Source organism: Gopherus evgoodei, chromosome 2, assembly GCF_007399415.2.
Source record: "Gopherus evgoodei ecotype Sinaloan lineage chromosome 2, rGopEvg1_v1.p, whole genome shotgun sequence".
In the NCBI taxonomy this organism is placed as follows: Eukaryota; Metazoa; Chordata; order Testudines; family Testudinidae; genus Gopherus; species Gopherus evgoodei.
The window spans coordinates 32,372,888-32,392,300 of record NC_044323.1 but is presented as its reverse complement, the minus strand read 5'-3'; the positions used below and the strand labels follow the sequence as shown (position 1 = coordinate 32,392,300).

Here is a 19,413-nt window from a genome sequence, read left to right as displayed (position 1 = left end):
TCCCTTGCACCACCCTGTGCGCTGACTCGCCTCCGGTACTGAGACTTCCCTCTGCATCGGGGTAACTGAGAGTCCGCAGACTCGATGCTTGACTGGGACCAACGCAGGGAGTGATGCCGGGACAGTGACCTTGAACAGCGCACCATTGCCAGCTTTCCCCTCGACAGCACCATGGGCCCAGGTGCCGGAGGCTTCTCCCTGAATGGGAGGGGGCTCAACACCGACAACCTGATGAGGTCCTTTGCTGCCTCAAAGGTGTCAGGCGTGGAGGGCTGATCCATTACTCCCTCGAGCCCATCGTCCTCACAGAGTTCACTTATGACCGGACTCAGAGGGACTTGTGGTGCCGGTGCCACCGATGTCAGCACCAGTACAATGTCCCTCCTGCTCTATCTGGTGCCTGGGCCCTTAGATGGCATCAGTCTCCTTTGCGGGGAACAGCCACCCTTCTTTTGGTTTGACTTTGGGACGCACCAGGGAGGATGAGCGGTGCCGGGGTCTATTTTTCTTCGGGGCCGATGGCTTGCGGTGCTTGTCCGGCCCTGGGTCTCTTGACAACTTCAGGGCACTCCGCACCAAGGAGGCTGGAGTCGGCGTCGGGCTCTCCGGGCCCAATGGCTGCAGTGCCGCCTCCATCAACAACTGCTTCAAATGAAAGTCTCTCTCTTTTTTTGTTCTAGGCTTAAACATCTTGCAAATCTTACACCTTTCTGTTTGGTGTGCTTCCCCCAGGAACGTAGATAGGAGTCGTGGGGGTCACTAACTGGTATAGGCTTGTGGCACGTGGCGCAAGCCTTAAACCCATGGGCCTGCGGCATGCCCCAGGGCCCGGGGTGGGTGCTGGAAGCCTCCAAGCACCTAATCTATCAAGTGTCCACAACAATAGAATGCTAACGAACTGATAGCAGCTAAGTACTCTAAAGCTAAGGGATTGCTTCTCGTATGAGAGCGAGAGATTGTTCCAACGCCGCCATGGACAGTAAGAAGGAACTGGAGGGGGTCAGGCCAGTGGGCGATATATGAACAGCGCAGTGGTGCCACTCAGGCGGGGGCCCTATCAGCCCGACAGGTACTGCTAAGAGAAAAGTTTCCAATGCTTGTGGATGCGGCACGCGCATACCTAATGTGGAATGGACGTGAACAAGCACTCGAAGAAAACAGTAGATTCTGTGCTGTCATGTTCTCATGAAAACATCCTAAAAACCCTAGCCATAAATAAAAGCCAATTGCTTTAGTATTTCTGATATTGAACTTCAAGCCCATACCAGCAGCTGGCAATAGTCATTTTTGGAATATTTGCAGTAGAAATTATAAATAATTATCTTCTATATTTTGTAATTTACCTCAATTTACTTCACAAAACTTGTTTTATGAAAGAAGTTCTTTAATATAAAAAATCTACCCAAAGTTGTCTGTAAAAATGTATGATCTTAGCAAACAATCCTCAGTTCTTTGAAAGCAGTGTATGATAAAAATGCAGAATATACTTTTTGAAGACAGTCACAATATTAGTATATCACAACATGTCTAATATTAAATCTGCATGTCAAACTAATCTATATAGATTTATGGTGAAATCTGCCACTTTTGAACGTTAGATTATTACAACAGAATGGTAGGATACATAGATATAAATCTTTCTCTCTTGAAAAATGGTAATATAACTCCAAAATACACAACCAGTTATTTATATATTAAGTCATAACTGTAACTACATCTTTGACAAAACTATACAGGAAGACTGTAAAAAAGATGCATCATGTCATTTTAAATTAAAATCTGATAAGGGAAAATGAAAGGGTCAGACTGGCTAAAAAAAATTCCCAATTTTGGCCTCTTCTGCCCTTTGATATGCATGCAAGTTCCACTGACTTCAGTGTGAATTGCACAAGTGTATTTTTGGAATGAAGAAGTGGATCTTATGACTAATCATTAAAGTTCAATACTTGACACAGTACTCCATGAATTATACTGATTACAGTCTTGGCTCAGAACTTGAGTTTTCTTACTTAAGGGCAAGTCCTGTGGCTAACCTTTATGCCTCAAGGGTGTTAAGGGTCCCAGACATACAGGGACTGATGCGGTTCATCTGAGCATGAAAGTGGAAGGAACAAGATTTTGGAAGCATGTGCAGGGTTTACATGATCTTTCCACACCACAAAAATTAGCTCTATGGCAGGGGTTGGCAACCGCTCAGAAATAGTGTCCCGAGTCTTCATTTATTCACTCTAATTTAAGGTTTCACATGTCAGTAATACATTTTAACATTATTAGAAGGTATCTTTCTGTAAGTCTATAATATATAACTAAACTATTGTTGTATGTAAAGTAAATAAGGTTTTTAAAATGTTTAAGAAGCTTCATTTAAAATTAAATTAAATGCAGAGTCTCCCAGGCAGGTGGCCAGGACCTGGGCAGTGTAAGTGCCATTGAAAATCAGCTCGCATGTCGCCTTCGGCATGTGTGCCATAGGTTGCCTACCCCTGCTCTATGGGTTTCCTACCCCAGCCATGTGCAACAGTACTTTGGGGCAGGATTCGCGGATCCACCACTATGAAGATTCACTGATAACTGTCTCCCTCTTATCAGTGGAGCAGGGGCATAAGAGAGGAGGCTTCTCCAGACCTGAGGCTTAAGAAGAAGACATGGAGCAGACAACAGTGCTGCTCAGTGACATGTGTATGAGGATTCCTTTCCCATGAAAAATCTCATTGCCCAGCCAGATTACTTGGGCTGGGTGGCAGGAACAGATCTACCTTTTAATTAACAATATACATATTTTAAAAGAATATTGTTTTCTTCAAAACAGTAAGCCATCGTGTGCAATAACTGGAAGCTAAGAAGTGGATGGTATGCTGCTCATTTTACCAAATAGATCAATATAAATTTGTTATCCCCTTTCCCACTTGTTGCTCATCTCATCTCCATCGTTGTGTCTTATCATATGTTTAGACTGCAAGTTCTTTGCAGGCAAGAACCATCTTTTTATTATGTGTGTATACAATAGTGCCTACCAAAATGAGATCTTGATCCCTGATTGGGGCCTCTAATTGCTATCACAATACAAATAAATACACCTCTACCTCGATATAATGCGACCTGATACAACACGAATTTGGATATAATGCGGTAAAGCAGCGCTCCAGGAGGGTTATGATCATCTATAATTTTTAGAAATTCTGAGGACATTTTAGTACTGGCAGCATGAAACCTCCAGCATATGTCACTCAGATTGAAGTCCCCCATAATAATGGAGTTTTTTTCTCACGTTATAGTTAGATAGATTCTGAAGGAATCAGTCATCCTGTTCTCTCATGTGATTTAGTGATCTGTAGCAGACACCAACTAGAATCCCATCTTGTGCTTTAACTGTTAGAACATTGATCCATAAGCATTCAAGATCATGTTCTTGTCAATGACTTGAAAAAAGGTGACTTGTTGACATAGAATGTTACTCTCCCATTCCTTCTGCCCACTCAATCCTTCCTAAATACGTTATAATTAAGGCTAAGATTTAGTCATGGGGTTTTTTTTTAGTAAAAGTCATGGACAGGTCACGGGCAATAAACAAAAATTCATGGCCCATGACCTATCCATAACTTTTACTAAAAATACCCCTGACTAAATCTTAGCTGCTCCTGGGGCCCCAGGGTGCTGCTGCTCTGGGTGGCCCCAGGGCCACACTGCTCTGGGAGTCCCAGAGGGCCAACAGCTGGCCCCTGCTTCAGTGATGGGGGCTAATTGCCCCTGTTTGTATGCTGCTCCAAGGCTCCCAGGGACCACTGCTCCAATGGCCTCCAGGGCAGCCCCCAGGACCACAGCTGCTCTGAGACCGCTGCTCTAGGGCCATCCCCAAGACCATTGCTATCCTTGGAGCCCCTGAGGCAAGCTGCACCAGGCCGCCCCAACAGTGGCCGGTGTGGCTGGCCCTGGGGCCACTCCAGCAGCAGCTGTCCCAGAGCCACCCTAACAATGGCCAGTGTGGCTGGCCCTAGGGCCACTCCATTGCAGCTGCAGAAGTCACAGAGGTCCCAGAAAGTCATGCCATCCATTACTTCTGTGACAGACTTGCAGCCTTAGTTATAATCACTGATTTTCACATTCCAATCATGTAAATCTTCCCATCAGGTTTTAGTCCTATCAGCTAGGTTGAATTTATGTTCATAAATGAACTATTCCAATTCCTCTTGTTTATTATCCAGATTCCGAGCATTGTTGTATAGATAATTATATGAATTTCTTTTCACTTCCCATGGTGTCTTGATTAATTTTGTTCTCAACAGCTTGATTTTTTGCTAAATCATGCTAATTTCTTCCATCACTTCACCCTCCCTTTTTGTTGTTAGTTTAATACGCGCTTGACTAGTCTAGCCAGCCTGTGCCCTGGAAGACTGGTTCTCTTTCTACTGACATGGAGGCCATCCACACTATATAGCCCCTCTCCCCGTAGAAGGTATACTAATGTTCCACAACATCAAAGCCCTTACATTACTCACCTAGTCAGTGTTCACTTGCAGAAGCGTCTGCCTTCTGTCTTTCTTCACTTACAAGGCAGAAAATATCTCCGAGCCGATCACATGGACATTCTTCTCCTTCAGCATCCTTCTGAGTTCCTTGAAGTCATCAATAATCTGTAAAATGTCCTGTGAAGCAGTGTCATTAGTGCTGATACGCACTGTCATCAGTGGATTATTATCTCATTATCTATTATTCAATCTTAAAGTTACATCTCGTTTCTTGGCTCCGGGAAGAGTGTACACTAACCATCCTGTTGTCCACCTGTCCTTTGCAGAATGTTCTTTCCGTTCTTCTTAGTACAGCATCCCCAACAAGGATCGTCTGCCTTCCTCTTTTGTGGGCATGCTTGTAGGTTGGGCTGAGAAGCCATCCTCAGGTATATCCTGTACACCTCTCCATTCCATTTGACCAGCTGGATCTTCAGAGATATTTTCTTTAGTTTCCATGCCAGGAACATGATAATGATAGGATTCTTCTAGCTGTGTTGAATTCTTTCTAGTCCTCTTCTCTCTGGTGGTCACAGTCTATCCATCCACGTCTGCCTCCAGCCATGTAGAATGCCACCTGGTTCTCTTGCCTCTGGTGATTATGAACTACCAAGGCTCCTCTCTGGTTTGATTTCTGGCTTCAGGCAGGAAAGAACACATGGCATATTCATTGCAGGTCACAACCACTGGTCCATCACTGACCATCATGGCACTGAGTGTAGAACTGTACATAGAATGAAAACCTTACACATTCCCTCTATAAACTCCCTCTGAAATGCTACTGATTGCTGCTCCTGTTCTCCTACTCAGGAGTTAGCCAGGCAAATGACTTATATATCAGGCCTTGTTGTTCAGCTCCACTCCCTCGTTAGCATGAAGGAATTGCCCTCTGGGACTGATCAAACACTGGGTCGGATCAAGGACCCAAGGGTCCCAGCCACATAGCCCTCCCCTCACTAAGACACAAACAGACTTGACTCACCCAGACTGTTCAGGGTCCCACAGTCAAGCCATATGATTTTGCCAGAAAATAAATGAACAAAAAGACAGACCAAACACAAACCCTCACCATCAGAGGCAGATCCAAGCATGTGCCTGGGGCGGCAAGCCACTGGGGGCGCTCTGCCAGTCGCTGCTAGGGCGGCAGGCAGGTTGCCTTCGGCAGCTTGCCTTTGGAGGGTCTGCTGGTCCCGCAGCTTCAGTGGACCTCCTGCAGGCATGCCTGCGGAGGGGCTGCTGAAGCCGCGGGACCAGCGGACCCTCTGTGTTTGGGGCAGCAAAATGTCTAGAACTGCCCCTGCTCACCAAGTCCCTTTTATGCACCACTTTTATGCATCATGAAGGGGGAGCAGGTCTCAAGTTTTCACCCATATTTAATTAACAAAAATTACTTTGGATTGGGAATTTTAGAGGGTGGGTGATTTGGGGGGAGCAAGGGGGAGAAGGGTCTTTTAAAAAGCATTGAGGTAAGGCAATGCAATATGCTTCTCAGGAAACAGTGGTAATTTCCAATTTGATGGGAAAGAAATACTATAGTGTATGTTGGCATGCTTCACACTAATTCATATACAAGTTTATTGCCTACAGGGAGTTGAACAGAAGTTTCACACTATCTAGATGAATAGTTACTGCACAGCAAGTTGGGGTGTAAATGTACCTTGCAGTAGTCTGCCACATATTGTCTGTGTGGATCCTGTTGCTGCATTAGGGAACCTTTAGTGCATGGCAGCAGAGATCACGCAGACAATTAGTAAGCAGCAGGCTAGTACAAAGTCAATTTGTAACCCAGCTTGCCAAACATTGACTGTTTATTTAGATAAGCCATAAGTTTCTCTCCATTTCTCAACATCTTTCCTTGAGCCATTCATTAAAACAATTGACACCAAGGCTTCTCTTTCTATCAACTGGCCTCATGTTAATGCTTCGTCAAAGCTCAGGACTTCAAGGAAGAGGCCTTTAATAATACCTCAGTTCATAAGTTATAAACTTTCAAAATATTCGGATAATATTGGTCTACAATTTTGAGAAGTCGTCTGCTTCAGAGATAAAATGGGATATTTATTATGTATTTTGATGTGCTGAATTCAAATATGACAATTAAAACAACTGATTGGCTACTGTTTCTAAGATATTTAAGTTTTTACATTTTATGTCTATGCATATTGTGTATATAGTAGAGTTTTAATCATAAATTGTAAACCAAAAGGCAAAAAACTATTATGTACATAGTTTAGTCCTATTCAGTGTCTACTCGGCGCTTCTTGGCTTGTCTCTTGTATTCATTAAATGGAGCATCTCTTGTCACTGTCCAGCAATGGTCTGCAACATTGATGGGCTCCATTTGCCCTGATAGCTTGCCAGGAGATTCCTCTGCTGTAATCTGGAGTCCAACAGCTCTGCCTTACTCTTGGGTAGTTCCAAATCCCTGACAAGGTCATTCAGTTCACCTTGTGTTATGAGGTGTGGTTCAGAGGAGGAGGATGGGAGAAAATGTGGGTCCTGTGACATTGATGGTTCAGGACCAGAAGTTTCATCCTCTTCCTCTTCCTCGTCTGACTCAAGTGAGAATGATTCTGGTGCATCAGGAACCGGCAGTCCTTCTCCGTGGGGTACTGGGCGTACAGCTGATGGAATGTTTGGATAATGCACAGTCCACTTTTTTTCCTTTGACACACCTTTCCCAGCTGGAGGCACCATGCAGAAGTAACAATTGCTGGTATGATCTGTTGGCTCTCTCCAAATCATTGGCACTGCAAAAGGCATAGATTTCCTTTTCCTGTTCAACCACTGGCAAAGATTTGTTGCACAAGTGTTGCAGCATATGTGTGGGGCCCCCCTCTTGTGCTGATCTCCAATTTTGCAGCCAAAAGAAAGGTGATAGGCTTTCTTAACCAGAGTGGTTCTACTGCGCTTTTGTGATGCAAAAGTCACTTCACCAAACATAACAGAAGTTATCTGCACTGTTCACACAAGTACGAGGCATCTCTGCCCACTTTGGCTAAACAGAAATGTGTCCCTTTGCAAAATCAAACACTGACAAATAAGAGAGCACGACACTGTATGATTTCTAGAGCTGATATAGGGCAATTTGTTCAGCAGAGTGATGTAAGCTTCGTTATGATTGCATCATCCATGACTTCTAGGAATAACATGATGCAATTCATATCATGTAAGATGCAATACCAGCTTCAGATTGCATCATTCATTGTTTTGCCTAAAAAGCAAGTACTGTCCAAACCCAGTCATAGATTTATTCATAGATCCAGTCAAAGATGTATTTTAGTCATTTCAGGTTTAAATTGAGATCCCTTCCCTTTATAACTCACTTATCCTCCGCCATTCCCAAGTGAAGGGTCATATATACTGATCCATTAGCATATCTTGAAAACTAGAGCCAATCAACAATTTTAAGCATCATTTTCGTTCTCAGTGACCCAGAATTAGTAAAGTTGGACTGCATTTATTTCAGAAGCATTTTGGCTGTAGAGCAGTGTAATTAAAGCGCAGAAATAATTACTTGTGAAAAAGTGTTTTGGTAGGTTTAGACATATATAATTATTTCATATTCTTCAGAATAAACGTAGGTAATTAAACACTGCTATGATTACTCACTTGAATGTAAATGAAAATTAACACATGGAGAATTTAAATGTTGTATTTTATGCAGGTGTTTAATAAAATTACGCAATTTAGCGTAACCAGTTAATTTGTAGCTCTTAAAACTAACTATGGAGGGAATTGAAGCCAATCACACACATATTTGATGCTAGACAAAATTATATTAAAAACTTGCATCTTTGAATTTTAAAATATTAATTGGAATTGTTCCCCAAGCCTTCACTTACAACAATAAGCTCACTTCTCCCCCTCAAGAAGCCTTGTTTTTGTTTACTATTTTTTTGAAATTTGGGACAGGGGTTTGGGATGGTTTTAAAACTATTCAAAGCGTCATAACCATTGTTAGCTCAAAGATTCCAGCCATGCATAGGGTAAGAATGCCTAACAATAACTCAGACTTCAGACCTTAAACGACAATGCTGCTAAAATGTTTAATTTTACATTGTAGTTTAAGATCTGAAGTCTCACCCTTCCAGACTCCCTATCCCAGTCCTCCTCAACCCCACTACCAGTCTTCCCCTATCATTCCCTGTTTCTTTGAACAGCTATTCCCAGTCCCTCCTCAGTGCAACTCCCCAGCACCTTGCCCCAGCCCATCCCAGTTCTCTCACACACTCATCAATCTCTCTCTCACCCCGCCCCCAGCCACCTGGCCCCCTGCCCACATTCCCCATCCCCAGAGGTATGGGGATGGGGAATGTGGGCACCTGGCCTGGAAAATTTCAGCCCAAATGGTTAAAGTCTGGCAAAGTTATAGGGAACTGAAAATAAGATCTTATAATGGGAAATGTTGGGCAAATTTACCAGCCAAGCTAGAAGCTGCTATAGCTAGAACTGAAAGTTAAAAATGAACCTAGATCCAGGTGAAATCTCAATAAAATAAAAGTACTTTATCATCATACTATACAGCTTAAAGCGTGCTATGAGCTTTACAGATCAAAAGGAAGAGAAGGTCCTTCTTCTAGGGTACTTGTAATCAAATTTTAGACATGATACAATGAGTGAGAACAACAAACTGCAGTTGGGCAATGAGCAGGAAAAGGATGCTGGTGATCTGGACAAGGGTCCAGACTAGAAAGGGAGGATAAGCAGGAACAGAAGGCATCAAAAATGAAGAGACAACCCCGAATTCTCTCTATCCATAGAGCACAGTTGCAAGATGGGCTGTGATGGTATCATAAAGCTTCCCCACACTACATTACCAATATATCTCATCTAGACCTACCGGGACTACAAAATAGGGGTAAGAGAGTAGTTCAAACTTGAGTCACTTCTAGGCTGACCATATTTCCCTATGCTGAATACAAGACACCTGGAAAATTACTCATGTTCAAGCGAGTTCAATGGCAATCAATCAGAACTATGAAGTATAAATGTTCAAATTAACATCAAGTTGACAGCACCCATGTTAAAAAGAAATACTGTGTAGTTGGATTCTTTTTATTTACCTTCTTATCTTTAGTGCTTTAGGGTTCACATGAGGAGAGGTAACACACACACACCCATACACCTCTCTCACATGGGGTGGGGGTGACCGACTGACTGGACCTTCCCTGCCTGGCGCTCTCCACCCTGCCTGGCTGGCTGGGACCATTGGATGGACCCGCTTCTCCTGGTTCCTGGTGCCACATCTTCCCAAAGCAGCACGTGGTGGGGGAGCATGCAGGCCCCCTCCCCAGATTTCTGCCAGGGTTCACACCAGAAGGTGGCCAGCAGCAGCGTTTTGGTACTGTGCGGGAGGGATGAGAAGGGAGAGAAGGGGCCGGGGAAGTGATAACCTGTCCTGTGACTTTGCAGAGCTCATCTCTTACCCCCTCCACCTCCTGTGGCTAGAAGCACACACCAGACACCACAGCACACAGTCAGTGCCGGCAGAATGGGATGGGGGGCGGGGCTCTGCTGGCCAAGAGTTTGCATGCAGCGGGGGCTGCACTGACGGACCAGCAGGGGGAGTGGCTGGCCCATGCACTGCAGTTTTGTCATGCCACCCACCCCTATCATCGGCCACTGGATCCCCTCACTTGCTGCTGGTGGGCAGATGGCTGGTGAGCAGGGATCCGGCCAGCACCAGGACTCACCAGTACTGAGTGGGGGAGGAGGGGAGACAGAAAATATTGGACAATTTGCCTCTTTTAGAAAAAGTCAGGACACCTACAGGAGGGCTTAAAAAGGGACATCTGGTCACCTCAATTCAAATTTTGGCCTCTCAACTGATTCCTACAATAAATGCATCATCATTAACACAAATACAAGATATGACTTTAAAATTCACAATAAGATTGCACCATAAAGCATCTCTTTTGCTCCCAGCGCATTTACTCTGGATGCTAAAGTAAAAGAAGAATTCTAATAGTAAACCCTTTAGGAAATTTACCATAATTGGCTTAACACACTTCTCATCCCCTTCCCCCCATCTCAAAGGCCATAATCCTGTTCTGTCCAGTTCCTCTGACTTTAACCTCTGGAGTCAAAACCTTTACTGGAAAAAGCTTCTAATAAGAAGACATACCCCTAACAGATAAAAACCTTTGGGTAATGTGCTGTCATGTCCCAAGACTTTTATAAGTGAATGCAGAGCCAAAACTGCTCCTAGGTTTGTACTAATCTACCTTAATTTGGCCCAACAAGACCCATTACATTATAGGATTCAGCTGCTCTCAGATTCTTTCACTACTAGGTGACTACTGTGGCAAAGAATTCAACCATTCACTAAGATGATCTAGATTTTTTTCAAAGACTAGTGAAATAGTAAGACAATATGACTCTGCAATCACAACCAGCTTGGACTTGAGTTGAGTGAATCATCTAGAGGTGAATGGCTCATGTCATTTACCATTTCTGTCAACCATCCAGCTGACTTCTTTTTAGAATATAAATACTCTCTAACTCATTGTTTACCCAAGTATCTCTGTAACAAACCTGAGCTGATCTCATGTGGGCAAGTATATTCAGAAAAATGTGCTGGAACTCTTCTTCTTATCATGCCAATGCTATTTAACAATTGAACCAGAGTTACTAAATCTTGCAACCTTACCTTCACTACTTACCATTTCATGCATGGTGATGCAGTTATTGGGATCCTCTGAAAGTTGGTACAAGGCCTGAGCAGTAGCTCGATGAACTGATGTGTCATTGTGATTTCAAGTAACGTACTAAAGGGGCCACAGCTTTGGTTTTCTCCAAAGGCAATTCTGTTACTATCCCCACATACAACAGCGAGAATGGCTCTGCTAATGATGCCTTAATTTGTCATTGTTTCTGGGCAAAAAAAAAAAAAAGAATCCATTAAATATCTTTCTTAAATAAGTAGGAGAACCATATTTCCAAGTAGTTTAAGGGCAGCCACAAGAAAGAAAGAAGAAAGAAAGAAAGAAAGAAAGAAAGCAATGTACTATAATCTCAATTTATTAAGAATCTTGCATGTGTGCAGTGGAGCTGACAGCTTTATACTGTTCTGTGCTTAACGGATGCTATATATTTTCAAAGAGTCAGGTGTCTGTATAGGCTGGTTGGAAATGAGGCAAAATTAGTGTTAAAATCTGTACGTAAAGCCACAGCTTGGAATGTGGCTCCATCACTAAGATTCTGATAAGGATTTCTCTGTGTTGTTCAAATATACTGCTCATTCCCTTCCTCCTTGTTCCTCCCAGAGGACAGCTGCTACATAGAAAGGCACCCTTATGCCCTTTGTACTACTTGCAAGGAATACTAAAAAGGGGTGCATGCGCCAAAGCAGCTGTAGTATTAGTCACAGAGTGACTTCATAGCCAGTCTACATTCTGAAGTGGGAAAAGAGTCTATATCCCTTTTCCACAACTGCTGTAGAACTCACCACTCATGCCATGCTCTTTCGCTTTGGGTTTGATACAAGGACTGGAATCGAATGGCTAATTCAATTTGTATAGATAGTTGGATATTACAGAAAGATCTCACTTACTGTGTTTGCTAGTTTGGACAACAGAGGAACGACACCATGATCTGTTATAACAGCTAAATTCTCTTCATCCTTGGCTATGTTGGTAATAGCAGCACATACACTTGCTAAAACTTCTTTATTCTCGGATTTTAGCAAACTGACAATCAGTTCCAAGCCACCAACAAAGGAGCGAACCATTTCTCCAGCATCCTACATGAAAACCAAAATAAATGTTACTTTTAAATGACAAACCTGTACTTTATACAAATATTAAAAAATGTATTAAAATTGACATTATGACCGAGATATTCAAAACATTGCAACTGTCACTGGGTTGCTTTTACTAAGAGTTACAGTTAATTTAGAATCTACAGGGTCTCCTTGCTGCATATTAAGGCTAGACTATTTTACAGGCAGTCTAAAATACTTCCATATTTCACATTAGACCTGACAGCTCAAGACAAGGGACATTATTATCCATTCATTCACACAGTGTAAATGAACATGCAGTTCTTCTCCAACAGCGATTATACCAGCCATTTTAGTGAATGTGAGACATGATCCTGGTGCACTAGGAGCACCTGATGAAGCAGCTGGGCATTTTCTGGGTTGTCCTAACTAGCACTGAAAATGAAAAGGCAAAATCAAAATCAAACTAAACAATATACCAGTGTGACTCTGTAGAACTACGACTGAAAAATACTATTTATTTATTAATCAATTCAGTTTACCAAGCAAAGATTTATATATTAATATGTAGAACAGAAAACTAGCAGTTTTGATACAGTGTGGTTAAATTAATGCATATGGAATTCTTCTTAGGAATTTGCCTCCGGCAAAAAGGAACTGGCGTTTATGCGACAATGTGACATTCATAGTACTTTATGGACCCTTAAAAGCATATATAATGTCAATCTAACAGTCTTGATTAAAGACAAACTCTTAACTAGTTAGACTAAAAAATCATTGATCATTGCTATATCCCAGAGACCATGCTGATGCATTGTACTTCATTGAGCTGAAATGTTTGAAAGAAAATATATCCATATTTTCTTTGATACAAGCATGTGATCACTTCATACAATCTATTTTTTAGTTTTTCTAGCCATCTATGGTGAGAAACAATGCCAGGATAAGAGAGCCACTGCTAACTAATTATTCTAAAATTGTGAAAAGAAAAGTGACTTGATTTTGTGAGAAAAAACAGCCTGAGAAAGAGAGAGAGAGAGAGATTATGAAAAAAATGGAAAGAGGCTGATATAAAATATGTGGGTGAGAATGCTAAAAATAAGAGGGACCCTAGAATATTAAATTGAGGTTAATTTCCGGTAACTGGAGGTTCTTCAAGATTTAAGGTCCCTATTTGTATTCCACAAGTGGGTTTGCATGTGCATCAACTGCTTGCCCCAGAGCTTTCAGTAAGTCTGCACATGTGCAGTTGTTCTCATGCTGCGAACCAAAGGTATAAAGGGGCAGTGTGGACCAACTCCATTCCAGTTCCTTTTCAGTTCAGCGTATCTGGTCATGGTCTGCAGCAGAGATGATGGAGGGTGGGTAGTGGAATACAGTTAGGGATTGCACATCTTGGAGAAGCTCCAGTTACAGGTAAGTAAACTCCATTTCTCCTTCAAGTGATGGTCCCTATGTGTATTCCACACATGTGAGATTAGTAAGCGATTGTCAAACAGGAGATGGGTGTGAGGATGCAGATGGTATGGATGTTTGCCATCCCCACTGTTGTACCTGCAGAAGTCTGGACCAATGTGTAATGTGTTATAAAGATGTGTATGGATCTCCAGGTAACCACCCTACATATATCTAGTAAGGGCATGTCTCACAGAGATGCTGCAGAGTTTCCTTGCACTCTGGTAGAATGGAGTCCCACCCCTTTTTTTGGGTGGGGGTGGCAGAATATAAGACAGCCGGTAACAAAGGATGATGTAGCAAGAGATTTATTTTGAAAGTCTCTGTGCAGATAGACCTTGACCCCTTAATCAAAAGTGATGAAAAGTCTAGGTGTTTTTCTAATTGTTTTTGTTCTCTGTAGATAAAACATCTGAGCCTGTCAGACGTCTACAGAGTGAAGCAGTTTGTCCTCATCAGAGACATGAGGTTTCAGAAATAATACCAGTAAATGGATGGTTTCATTAATCTAAGAACATAAGAACAGCCATACTGGGTCAGACCAAAGGTCCATCTAGCCCAGTATCCTGTCTTCCGAGAGTGGCCAATGCCAGGTGCCCTAGAGGGAATGAACAGAACAGGTAATCACCAAGTGATCCATCCTCTGTCGCCCATTCCCCAAACAGAGGCTCAGGACACTTCATCCTCTCCGGGATGCTCCATGGGGTGGGGAGAACTAAGCTAACTATGCTAATTATAAAACTACACTAGCACACTAAGTCTAAACTACTAAAAACTACTAAAACTATTTACAAATTGTATTTAAAGATTTTAAAGTAGAGGAAAATCAAGGCGATACAAAGAATTCTGACTCAGCAGCAGTTAAGAAAGAACTGGAGAGGTGCTGGTCTGCACTGCCCTTTATACCCTTGGTTTGGAGTATGAGGAGAACAACTGCAGATTACTTACTTACAGCAACAGACTCAGGCGCATGGTGCTCATGCATACCCATGTGTGGAACACACATAGGGACTATCACTTCAAGAAGCAGCAAGATTTCTTGACAGAAAATCCTTCTTTTCCCTGAAAACTTTAAAATTACTGCCCAAAGACATCAGATGACTGGTCACAATCAAATATTTCAATCTGGAAATTCATTCTCTAAGATTATTATGTTCCCCAGTAGTACTAATGGACAGATCTAGGGCAGGACATGGAAGGGAAGAGTAACAGCTTTGTGAAACGTTTCCTCTTAAAAAGTATACTGTAGTGTGAGGACTTCAAGAGGTGGCGAAGCAGAAGGATGGTGGATGGTCACTGTCTCACCTCAACTTGCAAGGATATTTCTGCAAAAGTTAATGCTGAACATATCTGTATTATCCTACTCTGCTTCCTGCTCTGCCTGCTATAGTTCTATCCTCTTGAAGTGAAGGACGGGGCCTCCCTGCAAATGCCTCTGCCTCTATGGATGGTTCAAATTCTATAGGATTTCCCTGCATGCTTCTGAAGGGCAAGCTCTTTTATGAAGATGGGGTAACCTGCCCCAGTCCCACCCACTGATGTAAAGATGTGTAAAAATCTCTAAAAAGTTAAAATTCAGATTTCCAGGCCCATACATGGAAACTATAGCCCTCCATGATCAATATCTACTGTGGTAAGAATATATATTCTGCCTTTTGTAAAGGTGAAATTAGACTGGTGATATGCTAGCATATAAACAACACAGTAATAAGGAAGAAAGCTTAGTCTTGGGAATCCATTGTAAAACCAGCTAAACACAGGGATAGAACCTTCTATCAGTAATGAAAAGCAGAGGGAAACTGCAGAAACCACGTCAGGAAAGTTTCCCATATGTGATTGTGGGTGCAGTTTGCTGGTCTGTGAAAGAAAAAAAGAAAAGCAGAGAAGCAGGAAATCAGGATAATAATGAGAAGAAAGAAGTAGAGCTGAGAGTTTGTACATCTGGTATGTCATACTCTGCTCTTTACAAGACCTTTTGAAAAGATTTTCTTGTAAAGATATTTAAATTCAAATTCAATCTTTTAGTATCATTTAACATAACCATATACCTTGCTTACTACATTAAGTTTCAACTTGAATTTGTGTTTATTGACACATATAGGTATACAATTGCCACATTTATTTTAGATGTTTTTATATGAGTATATCTGTGTTAATGAGATAGTTCTTCATACTATTAGTATTTCTTTACCAAAGTGTTCAGTTGTTTGTGTTCTCAGACTCCCATTTAATGTTCAAGTAGCCTAGGGCAGTTATGTCTACAAATTGCTTTCATAACAAAACAAAACAAAAAAAATCATATATGGCTTCAGAGATCTCCTTTGTACTCAATTTTCTTTCTGAATTAGGAATAAAACATACAACCTTTCTGCTCTATAACGAAAGTGCACCTTTTAAACTAATCAACACATAACGTTTTTGTGAGTCAAACCCCAAAGGTTTGTCATTGCCAAATGCTAGTGTGTGAGGCTTTAATATATACTAGTAATCCTAAAATCTTACTATAGAAATGTAAATGATATTGTTTCTAAATCTTGGCTCAACAGTTAGTTTGCTATTGGGGAATAATAAGATTCTGACATTAAACATGGAGAGGAGAGTATCACTTTTCAAGCCTAAGGCTAAACTACTAACTTTGTACATATAAGACATAATAAGCCTTTATATACTATAAAATTCTAATGTATTAAACATATTTAGGTTCACTGTTCAGATTTTTTATTTTCTTTTTGATAAGTTACATATGGAGTTATTCAAAAAAATATAAACCTTTAGTATTGTTTTGAAAAGTTAGAAAGCATCTTACTGTATAGTTATACTACAAAACATTGCCAGCATTTGGATACAGGGGAAAATGTATTTGAGTGAATTTACCACATTACTTCTGGTACTCATTCAACAACTTTTACTCATCAAGTGGTACTTCACTTCTTGAATAGTCCTCATGAAGTAAGAATTATTCATTGAGGGTAATGCAGAAAGAATACTGCCTTGTAAGGATAACTCTAAACAACACACTTCATACATTAAAAAATTATTATTATTCATTCTCATCAACAATAAATAAACTAAACGTATTTTTCCCTGTAAAGTCCTACTGGTATGTTTTGATAAACTGTGGATGCTTCCTGTTTATAAGGTAAAAATTGTATCCTAGGCTGGACAAACCAAGAGGCCAAATGCTGAGGTATCTATAGCAGAAATCAAAAAGTAGAATGGACAAAAAGTTATTACCAAGTGAATAAGAAGTACCTTCAATTATTATTACACTGACATTTGAAATGTAATATTTAAATCTTAAATGAAAAACAGGAGAAAACCTATAAAAATAGGATATGCTGTTAAACTATTTTTTTTAATTGTAAGAAGTAGACCAGAAGGCCAAAATAAATCGTACATTCTCATATATTTTGCCCCTAACTACAGGGCACCAAAACTTGTGTCGTCAGAACAGTGAGAGACTTACAATCATAAATATACAGGTAAAACAAATATCTGTCAGGTTTTCAGAGGACAAGAGCCCTGTTTGTTATGCTAAGAGAAGTTGCAGCCTATCGCTTTCTAATCACACATTTGATTTGTACATCTTACTGATCCTCTCAAACACCACCTCAGCAAAATCTACTGAACTTTTCTTTCATTAATTTTTATTTTCACATACTTCTACACTTCTAGCTCCTGATAGAAGCAGAAATACTGTCAGAAAGCCTCATCTTAAAGAATGTGTTCCCTAATTGGGAACACCAACTACAGAAGTATTGCAATATTTCTAGCTTAATTTTCAGAAAATACAGATTTGGAAAACAGCTGAATGTTGGGGTTCTTATGCCAAGTTCTCTGGCCCCTTTTGAGGTTTTCCCATTACCATATTATACCTAATTTGGGGGTAGTGATTTCCATTGAGAAAACAAAGCTCATCATCTCTAAATTGAGACATAAAGTACTTGTCCAGGCATTAATAAAAAACATTCTTTTGAAACCAGATTCCTCTCTCATTTCTTCTAAAGAGTCCATTGCTTTTCTTATTTGAAAACTAAATACTGCACTGCAAAAACACATTGTGTTTATCTTTAAAAATATTTCATTTTACATATAAAAGTTTCTCCACTAAAATCAGTAGTATTTTACATTTAGAACATCTTACAAAGCTTAAGATGTCAAAGCTAATTTGTCAACTCCGATTGCTTTTGCCCAAAAATGTGATGGTATGGTTGTTCAAATAAACTTTAATTATCAAGTCATCTTTATACTACCTTTCCTCTAATGGAAACTGTCCATTTTTACTCTCCATTGCCAATCCCATCATTTAGCATATTAAAGCACAATGCAATTTATAAACATCAAAATTCTGACCTTAGTTTTAAAAAATACAATACATATTATTTCGCATCTATGAATGTTCTTAGATAACTAACAAAACAGGCACAGTACTCTACTTCTGTTGTTTAGTGAAAAGAGGGAGTATGGTATTTACATAAGGAAATGTCTATTCATTGTTCATATTACAAGCAAATCTTGCCCCTCCTCCAAAGCTGAGAAAGTTTTCATAATTGCAGAATTGATAAGGCAAATCCTCCCCCTGCCTCAGAAGTTGTGAAGATTCCCAGGGTTGCAGAACTGATGAGTTTCCATCTCACAAGATGGGACAGGTTTCCAGTAGGATGCCCAGCTCTGCCAGTGCACAAGGTATTGAGGGGGGCAGGGCTGGGTAGTGGCATTGATGCTACGCAGATTTTCCTGTCCTTCTAACCCCACTGAGGTTGCAAAGGCTACTGTGGCCTGAGAGGGCAGATTACTTCTCTGACTCTTCCTGGAGCAATCATCAAACAACCAAATACTTTGGTTATGTGTTGCTGCCCATATTTAAGCAGTAAGGCAAAATCTTTAGTCAAGTAACCAAGCTATTCAGTGGGGCATTCTTAGGGTTACCAACTTTCCAATTTTCAAAATCAGATACTACAGGCCCTCCATTGCTCGCTGCACCCACTCCCACCACTCACTTGCCGCCTGAAGAGTTGGGCTGGGAGGAGCTAATGCGGAGCCTGCCTGTCTGCCTGCCCAATTGGGGCGTAACAGGGCGGAGGAGAGCGGTCGCCGGAGCTGGGGGCAATTGGGGCACAGTGGGGTGGAGGAAGGGTCAGTCCCCAGCGTGAAAGGCTGGGGACCGACACAGCGGGGTGGAGAGGTTCTCAGAACAAGGGGTCAGAGAGAGCCAGGGCCCCAGCAGGCTGAGAAGGTGGGACAGGCCATCATGGGCGACAAGCCCAGCTGTTGGCCTGCTCCTCAAATGCCTCATGCTGTCAGGATCCATTCCCTGGGCAATGCCAGTACCTTCCTCTCCGCCAGAGCTGCAAGCCAGTTCCTCCAGCAGCAACTGCTCTTCCCACCCTCCCAGCAGCAGAGGCCAATTGCAGTTACTACGGTAATCGGACTTTTGGTGTCTGATCAGCAGTACTGACCGGACACTGCACAGGTCCCCTTTCGACTGCACTTTCCAGTTGAAAACCAGACACTTAGTAACCAGAATGTCATTCTGTGAGAGCCAGTGGGAGTGAGGGAAAGAATCTTCCCTTTCTCAGGCCATTTCACAGCTGTTATTGCAACATTAGGGCCACAGTAGCCTTTGTGGCTGTTGCATTCCCCCTCCCACCCCCAAAGATGGGATCAGATCTGCCCCCCTCCAACTTTCCAGTCTCCCAGGACACTTTCTGTGCTCTGAGTTGTGGCCCT

At 41.7% G+C, this 19,413-nt stretch overlaps 1 protein-coding gene across 1 annotated transcript in view; it reads right to left on the bottom strand.

Moving 5' to 3' along the window:
- Positions 1 to 19,413, bottom strand: part of ARMC4 (armadillo repeat containing 4) — a 160,183-nt gene that overhangs the window by 26,617 nt on the left and 114,153 nt on the right. The window contains 2 exon segments of the mRNA XM_030550281.1: positions 11,158 to 11,381; positions 12,062 to 12,249. Of these exon segments, the coding sequence (XP_030406141.1) occupies positions 11,354 to 11,381; positions 12,062 to 12,249 (216 nt within the window). The 3' untranslated portion in view covers positions 11,158 to 11,353.